Here is a 10606-nt window from a genome sequence, read left to right on the forward strand (position 1 = left end):
TTCTCTGAATCATATTTATAGGGAAAAGATACATGCATGCAACCTGGTAAATTGTGTAAAAATTATTAAATTATATACATATTTTATGAAAAAATAATAAATAAATCTTTACCACTGAAAGACTATTATGTAATTATTAATAATAATTAAGTGGGATTAAAATGATATTATTAATAATTAATTGCTGAGGTCTTAAGGAAATGGAATATATATAATTGCATATTTATTTTGTGGATTGCTTAATTTGATCTAAACCAGCTGTGTCCCAACTTGTAAAAATTCTCCAAATTCCAAATTAATTTCAAATCCAAATTGGAATAATTAATTAATTTCCAAATTCCATTATCTAACAATTGACTTTATATTCTTTCAAACCAAAAAAAAGAAAAAAGAAAAACAAAACTATGTATGAGTATATCAAGGTCAAATACAAATAATATCTATTTTTTAAGTTTAACCCTCCACTTTCCATTAAACCATGCAAGAACCTTCCAGGAAGTTGTGCAATGTGATTTTCTTTTTTGGTTTATTTTTGTAAATTGTTAATGATTTGTCATTCGATCAACAAGATTGATTAAATTTGTTTTAAAAAAATATTAAGGTTAATAAATTATAAATATTTATATTAAAGAATGCAAATAATCAATTAATTATTTTTATTAAATTTAAATTTTAATTAAATTACAATTCGGTGATTTTATGCTGAGCTGAAGCTGGCTCCATCTTAAGGTGTTAATAAATGGAATCGAATCGAATTTTGAAAAGTTTAAATTTAGTTTAATAAACAGAACCGAATCGAATTTTGAAAAGTTTAAATTTAGTTTGTTAAAATATTTTTAAATTCGAGCTGAATTTGAATTTTACTCATTTTGAATTCGAATCGAGTATTAAGAAGTTAAAGTTTGACTCGTTTAGCAAATGAGTTTAGACGAGTTGAACTTTTATTGAGTTTAATTTCGAATAGTTTACGAATAATTTAATTTATTTACGTGTATAATAAATTTTAGTTTAAAACTAATTAGTTTAAAGTTAAAATAATTTTAATTAAATAAGTATATTTATAAATTAGCTCGTAAATTTATAAAGATGAATTTTTAAATCTTAATAATCCAAATATATGTAAGTTTAAGAGTGTAACTAAACTATATAAAACTGAATTTTAAAAAATTTAGATTTGGCTCATGAAAATATATGCAGGATTTGAATTTATTTTTCTTATGATAATAATTTCGGCTTATTTAACGAGACTGTTCACAAATGTAGTCGCGAGTTTATTCAAAAATTCAAAATTGAGCCGAACTTACAAGTTTTAATAAGTCGAATACTATAGAGTTCAAATTTGACTCGTTTACCAAATGAATCTAAAATTAAGCTCGAATTTAAATTATTTAAAAATTGAATCGAGTTGAATCAAATTTTTATCGAATTGAACCTCGAATAGATCATGAACGATTTAATTCATTTACACTCTCTTATATCTCAGCATATATATAATGGAAAGTTGACAATAAATTATTTTACGTGCATTCTATTTTTTCCATTTTTAATTATAGGTTTGAAATTCAAACTTATAGCTATAAATGCCCTAAATTTTATTACTCCATAATTAAAGTTCAAGTCAACTTTGCCAACTGTGAATCAGCTTGGGCTGCATTTAGAGTTAACCAGAGCAAATTGTGCTGTCATGGCTTGTGGCAATTTGTATTTAATTAACAAATTAAACCAAATAAGTCCATCCACTAGCTAGCTTTTATTTTTATAACACTCACTAACATTAATATTGCTTCTCGCACTGTCTTCGTCTAGCAAGTCAAAATAATTTTGGTGTCTCAATGCTCAACCTAAAAAGTCATTCGGTCAAAAATTAATTTTGTTTGCACAAATCAATATATTGAAAAATAATTCTACCCACAAGGAAGAAAATAAAAACATTATATGATAATCTTAATGACAACAAATTCCAATGGTGTTATTTGAGGAAAACAAGTTTTCCACGTTATTCTAGTCATAGCGGTGAACGAAAACACTTGTACATATTGGCAGACACTAATTAAGATGGTGCTGGTGGTGAAAATGGAAATGGAAATGGAAATGGACTTGAAGGAATTCGAGGAATATTGATTTCAGGTGGAGAAGAAGGATCTTTTATAATGGAAGGTGGTGGAAATAGATCAGATGGTGGCAGTGGTGGTAGTGATGGTACTGGTGATGAACATGAACGTGGCGGTGGCGGGGGTAGAGAACATGGCGGAGGCGGCGGTGGAGAACATGGCGGCGGTGGTGCTGGTGCACACACCCGAGGAGGTGGAATATTTGGTGCCGCCGGTGACCCAGGACAAATTCTGTGTCCACAATGTTCCGTTTCTACAGGTGGAAGAACGGTTGGTGGTGTCATCACCGCAACTTCTTGAAGTAGCTTAAACTTACGTGACGCATCTCCTGACTCTATCATGTAAGAAAATATCTGAAAATAAATTAACGTAAACCTGCAGAACCACAAAGAAATGGCATCCATTTCTACAACCTCTGGTTTTAAAGCCAATTTGTATGAGATCATATCTCCCTGCAAGTGATCTATTATATAGTGGCTCCATTCTCGACATGGGTCAACAAGCAGAGAGAGAGAGAGAGAGAGCTTTTGCAACTGTATCCACGGCCATTTAAGTTTGTTTTTGGTCTCAGGATTTTCTTGTGGAAATCTGTTCTCTTGTGATTATAAATTGATGGGATGTCGACAGTGAAAATTACACTTGGGGCAGTGCAGATATTGTAGGAAAACGGATTCAAGAGCTTGTGATTGGTACATGTCGTCGTTGCAGATAAATGAAGAGTAGTCTTGAATTACTGTCCTGTAGACTAGGGAAGTATCCATGTAAGAAAGAAAAATGAGAGTGACACCTAGCTAAAATACACAACGCCATGTGAATAATCTTTAATTATAGTAGCTTTCATGTTCTTGCTTTCCTTTTTCTTTTTTGGTAAGAGTTATGATTGTCACTTCTATATTGTCATTTTTATGGAATTAATTAAATTTTTTTAAGGCATTAATTACAATTTATAACCTTTATGCCAATAATGGATGTAAACTTCTAGATACTATAAAATATCTTCCTAGAAGTGGTACCCAAAAAAAAAAAAAAAAAAAAAAAACTTTGTAGAAGAAGTTAATTAAAAAGTTCAAACGCACAGCTTTGGACCGGACCTCGGGAATGTGGAATTAGCAATCAAAATGGCCCATCTCCCTGCATTATAACTAACATATCCATGCTTCTCCAGTGGAAGCGAACCTTGAGACTGCCGTATCGATCTTGAACTGTGGGCCTTATATCGTCAAAATGGATTAACCCATTTTGATTTTGTGGGCTCTCACAATTTATGGCTCTCCTTAACCTTTACCACACAAAGATCAGCAAAGTAAACACTGAAAAAAGCAAGAAAGAAATCTTACAGTTTCAAACAGAGCTTTTGAACCATCGAATCCTAGACCTAATATAAGTTGACCCCAGAAAACTAAAAGAAAAATAACCTTCTTACAATATCAGGAGCTAGAAAGAGCCAACTACTGTTGCCTGAAGGAGAATCCTGAAAAATATATGAATTTTCTCAAAGCTAAGTTTGCAGCAGAAGTCCCCTATAATATATATGGCATGTTTTGTAATTGTCAAAGAAAAATTCATGAAATATGGCGTCAACAGTAGTGATTATATTGGAGAAGGTGGCGGTGATGGTGGTATCCGAGGTGGTTTCTGATGAGGACGAGAATTAAGCCTAGGATGTTGTCATCACCTTCAGCTTCAGGCCATTCAAAGGCCTTCCATTAATAACTATGCAGCCTATGAATCAAGAGGAAAGTTAAAAATGCCATTTTATATTTATATTTGTTGAGATTAACATATAAGACTTCATCAATGGTCTTATAGATCTAAAAGTTGAAGCACTTGTATGGTTTGGCAGGTCTGATCGGCCAACGGAGTTCGCAATCTTTGGAAGATTCAAGTGTTGAACATTGACTGTGATAAATTTCAAACCACTTACTGTTTACAATATGAATTTCCAAGTACATAGACTTCACTGAAAAATTACACTCAAATTTCGTACCATTACTATAGCAAACATCCGTACATACAGGAAAGCAAAAGAAGCCCTTGCAGTGAAAAGATTTCCTCGATAAGCTTTTGAACCATTTATTAAATATGCTGGCAGATCAATAATTACACGGTGGTGGTGGCGGTGGTGAGTATGCCACTGGTGATGGTGGTGGCGGCGGCCGAGGAGGAGGGCTTTTGAACATAAAAGGAGGATTAAGCCTGGGAGCCGGTGGTGGGGATCTTCCGTTAACCTTTCTAGTCACCACATTCAACTTATGAGAAGAAAATGCATAGGAAGGAGCTTCCCATGCAGAGACCTCGCCTGCGAAACGAGCATGAGATTGCAAGAGCAGCCCATGAATCAAGAAGAAAGCTAACAAATACGAGACGAAATTCATTGTTGATGCCTAGTTGATGGCTGGCTAGCAAGCGATGCAATCTCATTTATATTCGTTCACGGTCCATAAAGAACTACAAGGTATAGTACCTAAGCTGGTTACAATTTGTCAACGAAACTCGTCAAAGAGCAGTGGGCTGTCAATGTCGCTCCATTAAATTCAACATTGAGGTGCTTAGTGCTTACAGAGCTTCGGCACTCGGGGAATCTGTTGACCTTCAATTATTCTGGGATAAATAATTTCAAATCCCATACATGATTTAAGACGATGTATTTTAAAGTATGTTATCTTACAGCCACACTAGATCATGTTATCTTACAGCCACACTAGATCTGACAGCTCATAGAGGGGCCTTTTCTTTTAATAAATTCAAAGCAACTTAAAGCTGCTGACATAAACGTGTGAACAGAGAGATCAAGAAAGAATTTCTCATAGACAAACATTTTGAAGTTCCCATACATTAAGACAATTCTGTGAGTGAAATACATCCAAGTTTAAAATCCTTCCGACAATCTCAACTCTGTAAAAATCTATGCATCTTACCATTATTGAATCCTAATACGTAATTCTATCAAAATATATTTACTGTAAACCTAAACTAGTGAACAAGAGCTGACTTGAATCTCTGCGAGAAACGATAAACTTTTGGAGACTACTTGTATAGGAGAATTACTATGCAAAACTCATTTCCAATGGGGTCCAACATAAGATCAGGAAAACTTCAGCTCTCTAACTGCGGCAGCAAAAATCTACAAATCCATAGATGAAACTTGTCAAAGAAAAGAAATGAAATACCCTTCACATGAAAATTAATTAAAAAAGGAAGTACTAAAGATGCACACCTTAGCAGGGCCTCCATGAAGCCGTTTCATATCTGGACGAGTTTGACCACACCTGCTTTTCTCACACTTTATGCAATTGCTTTGCTCTGTCTCATTTGACACTGAAGGTTCTCTATGTACTTCCAGAGCCTTTCTGTTCACTTGGTCACTTCGTCCGGAATTAGAATTGGTATTCTGGACGGTATTTACTAACGGTTCTTGAACTTTTTTGTTGAACTGGTTAGCTGCCGCACGTGCACCAGCAATGGCTGCTGTGAGACTTGATGATTTCTCCACTTCAGATGCTTTCTCAGGTAATTGCATCAAAACAGACCCTGGTTTTAAGGAAAAACGATTGCGAGGATTTGGAAGGGGAAATTTTACTGGCATTGGACCTTTAACTGGGGCGAGCCCTCTAACAGCAGCTTCATATATCTGTCAAATGCACAACACTTATCCATTATTATATTTGCATCACGCGAACAGACGGGTGCATTAACTTTTTTCACAACAAATTACCTTCTTTTCCAAGTTATAAACACCTTGATAGCCTCGCATCTCAAATGGAACTAACAATTTCTACATCGAGCAAGAAGCAAATAATTAATGTCTAAGTATGCTTTCAGAAGTACGACAAGTGCAAAAGGGCATACCTGTGGCTCTTCACAAAGCCAGCAAAAATCAGTTTGTCCTTCTAACCTTGCCTGTAAGGGAAGAACCGACACAAATTAGTGAATGTAGTGCAGAGGATCATCAATTGAAATCCAGTGCAAGGATGAAAAACGTCAGAAGCTAGTTTACCCACCCCTTCAGGTACTGCCTCCCAGCTTGCAAGTTCTTCGCGTCTAACACAGCCAACCACTTCAACACACCCTAAAGATATGTGAAGACATTATAAATTATCAAAATGTAAGAATTGCCAGGATTAAGAACAATCATTTTAAGAATGTTCTAAAAAACTTCCCACAGTTTAGTAAATCAGGGTGTTTTTTTCAGTCTAAAGCCCAAAATCTAGATGCTATATTTATAGAATTTAGTCCAAGTATGATCTGATAACTGGTTGTCCTAAGCCTAGAATGCTATATTCATCATATTGATGGGTATATAAGGTGGTCTGTTGTACACATGAACACTCTAATTTGCCATCAAAATGTATGAAAGAAGTTACACTTAGGCCAGCTCATCCTACAAAGGAAGAGAAAATTTGATTGATTTCAGTGCAAATATCTATATGCGCAGGAAGCGCCATTATGACCACTTCTCTTTTTCTTCCTCAGCAACCTATGCCACAAACTAATCCCTACATTAGTCAACAGGGACACATGTTCAGGTCACAATGCAAAAACCAATGATAGTAGACATAGTACGTGGTTTTTGATAGTTAATTTACTTCCTCCTTTCTCAATGAATATAAATTATGGAAGCAGTTGACTCCACAAGTTTGAGTAAATTCCAGGTTTGATACATATACATGTCATAGAAGGAAATACAATTATCCAATACAGCAAATAATAGGTTACAATGAATCCGTATTTAGAAACACAGAATGGCCCAAGGTAGCAACAGCAAGCCAAAATAAATCATTTCAAGAATTTAAAGAATTCACCAAGGAGAAAAGCAAACAACAATAAAAACTAAGATACCTAAAAGTCTCGAAACAGGATAATGCTTTGGAAACTTAATTTCAGTAATGCCATTCACTGCATAGATTTCCTTATAGAAGTCCTCCATTGCTTTGATTGTAGCTTCTTCTGGAACTTTACTTGCAGCATGAATCCAAAGGCGGCCTTCAACACACAAGACAAAACTCCCAAAATTAATAACATCTTTAACTAGAAAAGGGGGATGCAATGTGAAGCAATAACACATTGTAATACACAATTCAAGGCTCATGGCCTTGCTTGCTCAAGCAGACAAGCACTATATTAGAGGGATTGAGTTGTTCAGGCATAATGCCAGTAAACCACTTTTTGCCTCTCAATTTAAATTTCTCTATAAACCAATTTCGGAGTACAGACATAATATATAACTTGTTTACTCAGATATGAGATGGAGTGAAGTCAAAGTAATAGCGTTTCAACGGAATTCAAAGCAGTTTACGCTTGTTTCTTATGTGAACTAAAAGCATTTAGGTTTCTAAGTACAAAGTTCCTGTCCAAACTCAACTAGAATAAGATTTTTTTTCTCAAGATACAGTTATTACTTAAATTTCCAGATACACACGATAAGAAAGAAAAAGCATCTTGCAAATATACACTATCACCTAAATACACCTGAAATTCCAATGATTTAAAATCAACTAAATGAAAAACAATAAATATTCAGTCAAGAACTCATCAAAATTGCTGCTGTTTTGGGATAGTACATAGGGAATAGGCAGGATCACCATCTCACACTCTTTACCTTGCAGAAGTCACTGCCCAATATAATTTCAATACATGGTAAAAAAAGGAAACCTTTGTTTGCATAGGAAGTATAAAAAGGGAAACAAAAGACAAGATTAAACTTTTGTTTTCCAAATTAAGTTGCTACCATGATCAGTGACCCACCCAGCATTTACACTAAAGGGGGCATATTTAGAGGCCAAAATATTCACTAACAAAGTACTTATGAGCAAAGTATATATTTAATAAGTTTAAATTTAATATAATTATGTTAAACTCCTAAAATTTTTTTAAGAAGGGGGCAATCGTAGCAATATATTAAAAACAAACTCACTGACGATGATCATCAATAGGGCAGTTTTCTGGTCATAAAGTAACAAAAACACAATAATTCAGCCAGAAACCAAAGACATGAGTTAACTTTCAGCTGACTCAGTGAAATTCAAAAAAATAAGATACAAACAAAAGCCTCTTAAACACCAAAAAAATCCAGTCTTTTTCTTCTCTTCTTTTCCAAATTTGTAGCAACATACCTCCGCATTTAAAAACATAAACAACTAAAAATTCCTGTTGGTACCTATATTAAATGGGTATCGATATTTGAGCAAATTGAAAAGTTGAATAGCTGATTTACCTCGAATAGGAGCAGGCCATGACCTGCCTTCAATGCGCTTGATCCCATAAACTAACAGGGAAGCCCATGGTTGGTGCATGGTCAAGCAGGGGTTCGTGTAATTACCATGGCTCCTTCCTCTTCCACCACCACCTCCTCCTCTGCTCATCACTGGGCAATGGGTATCACTATCTTGGCTTTCCTCTTCGTCTTCAAAGGGCGTTGGCGGTGTTCTCAGGTTGCGGAATCAGTGAGGAAACTTTTCTCGAGGTTGACAGTCTCAACTCGTTTTGGAATTACTAATGCGTATATATAGAGGGAGTTTCTACAGTTTCAACTCGGTTTGGATAATGTAAAGTAATTTTACTTTCTGTATAGGAATACACTAAACTTCTTATTTAGTTAGGATATAACTCTGTTAAGAATAAAAAGTTTAAAATAAGTATAAAAATTATTTTTATTTGATTGATATTTTTTATTTTTTTTAATGAAAGAAAAATAATTTATTTATTTTAATTAAATTAAATTATTTTTTAAAAAATTAACACATTTAAATTATAAGGTTTAAATTTAATAAAAACTATATTTTTATAAATTTATTTATTTAAAAAATAAATTAATAATTTTATAAAAAAATGTTAAATTAATAAAAAGTAATTTTAAATATACAAATTTTTTTTTACATATAAGATGCATCTTTCCCAAAGAGACAACACCTAGAGGTAAATAGAATAAAATTTTCCTTCTTTCATTCTTTTTTTGTTATTAACCAAACAGGGAAAAAATGTTTTATCAAAGATATTTTTCATTGATTATTTTCTTTCTGCCACTGTTTTCCTCTTATCCAAACAGAAGCTTAGTGATGATAAGGATTAACATATTGAAATTGCCACCTTGGGAGCCACTAAGGATTTGGAGTAACCCTTGAATTAAGGGTTTCGCAATGGAGTTCCTCAATTTAAAATTCTAGCAATTTAAGGATTGCAGATGGTGAGCATCTAAGGGTTCTCTTCTCCAGAATCAACGAATCACTTCCTTCTCGCTTTCATGGAGACACACTGCCTTGCATTTTAAATTTTATAATTTTAACGTTTAAAAAACTCAAGAAAACTAATTAATGAAAAAATATTTCTCTTATCAAATGCATTTTTAAGTAAAATTAATTTTTTTTTAAAAGTCATTTTCCGTATTATGAAAATTTATTAATATTATTTTGTATAAAATTTATTAATATCTTTTATTTTTTAAATTTAAAATTAATAATAAATTATTTTATCAAATAAAAATTACTCCCTTTTTTCTACAAGTATCCTAACCTTTCATAATGATTATTTCTCATTTTACATTAAAATATTTTTTTTATCTCATGCTTAATAAAATTCTCAAATCAGGCTACGTATTTATTTGAAAAAAAAAAATAGACAGAATTTTATAAAAAATTATCAGAGAATGTGATAAACAGAAATTGGGTAGGTTGACGAAATGCGGACATCTTATTGTAGTTTGGTTTAGTGGGTGTTGAATGAACTGTGATTCTCGATAAGAGAATAATGCCTTTAAAATCTCATATAGATTCCTAACGCTCGATTCTAAAATAAGAGTCTGCAAAATATAGAAAAAATGATCATATGTCTATTGAAAATATTTTGGTGGAGATTCTTTGATGCTCAAGTCAGATTTGAGATTTTTTAATAGTGTAAAAAAAAATAAAAGAGAGAGGAAAAGAAAAGAGAGATAAAATATATTTGGGAGTTTTCGTGTGAGTGTGGGAGAGAGAGAGTTTGATCCGACGGAGAACTTCCTCTTCTTTTAGGTTAAATCAGGGATATATACTAGTCGATCATTTTGACACCTCTTGTGTTATATCCCATCGAATTGAACGAAAATATCCTCTTTTAGGTATGTCAAACGACTCATTAATGTTAGGCGGTCAGCTAATAAATATGAAGTCAGTTAATTCATACCCTATCTATCGTGTACGTCACGTTGATTTGTTTTACTGCATGCGTATTCATGATCTCGGTAATGTACCAAGAAGACGACCAATGTGTAGGAGATTGTCATCCCACTCCAATCTCATCAGGTCGTGCTCAGCTCACCCGATCTATATAGAGATGAGTTCTTTTCAATCACTGAGATCGGTTGTACTTACATTCAATGTCTTTTTGTACTATGAATTTTGAATATATTTATTTGTCCATTCTGAATTTTGACAGGATTATATAGATTGAACTTTCTTTTTTTTATTAAAGATTTATATGAAATTGGATAATGTTCGAGACAAAATAGTGGAATCCAAATA

General features: G+C 33.3%; 2 protein-coding genes across 2 annotated transcripts; one reads left to right on the forward strand and one right to left on the reverse strand.

The window, feature by feature from the left end:
• Positions 1-1947: 1947 nt before the first annotated feature.
• On the forward strand, positions 1948-2411 carry LOC110621597 (rRNA 2'-O-methyltransferase fibrillarin). The gene is made up of 2 exons (XM_021765866.1): positions 1948-1966; positions 2056-2411. Exons 1-2 carry the CDS (start codon positions 1948-1950, stop codon positions 2409-2411), a joined length of 375 nt encoding a protein of 124 aa, XP_021621558.1.
• Positions 2412-4900: 2489 nt separating this feature from the next.
• On the reverse strand, positions 4901-8591 carry LOC110620373. Its single transcript, XM_021764078.2, has 7 exons — positions 8326-8591; positions 6951-7094; positions 6113-6180; positions 5961-6011; positions 5827-5886; positions 5329-5742; positions 4901-5235 (listed from the first exon to the last, which is right to left on the reverse strand). Exons 1-7 carry the CDS (start codon positions 8471-8473, stop codon positions 5197-5199), a joined length of 924 nt encoding a protein of 307 aa, XP_021619770.1. The 5' UTR covers positions 8474-8591; the 3' UTR covers positions 4901-5196.
• Between the last annotated feature and the right edge of the window lie 2015 nt (positions 8592-10606).

Source organism: Manihot esculenta, chromosome 8, assembly GCF_001659605.2.
Source record: "Manihot esculenta cultivar AM560-2 chromosome 8, M.esculenta_v8, whole genome shotgun sequence".
NCBI lineage: Eukaryota > Viridiplantae > Streptophyta > Magnoliopsida > Malpighiales > Euphorbiaceae > Manihot > Manihot esculenta.

Bases quoted from the DNA above. Each gene is read 5' to 3' on its own strand.
- LOC110620373 (XM_021764078.2), bottom strand. From the start codon at position 8,473: ATGAGCAGAGGAGGAGGTGGTGGTGGAAGAGGAAGGAGCCATGGTAAT. The intron at 6,181-6,950 runs GTATCTTAGTTT...ACATATCTTTAG, and splicing joins TCCTGTTTCGAGACTTTTAG to GGTGTGTTGAAGTGGTTGGC. The intron at 6,012-6,112 runs GTGGGTAAACTA...CTTCCCTTACAG, and splicing joins GGGAGGCAGTACCTGAAGGG to GCAAGGTTAGAAGGACAAAC.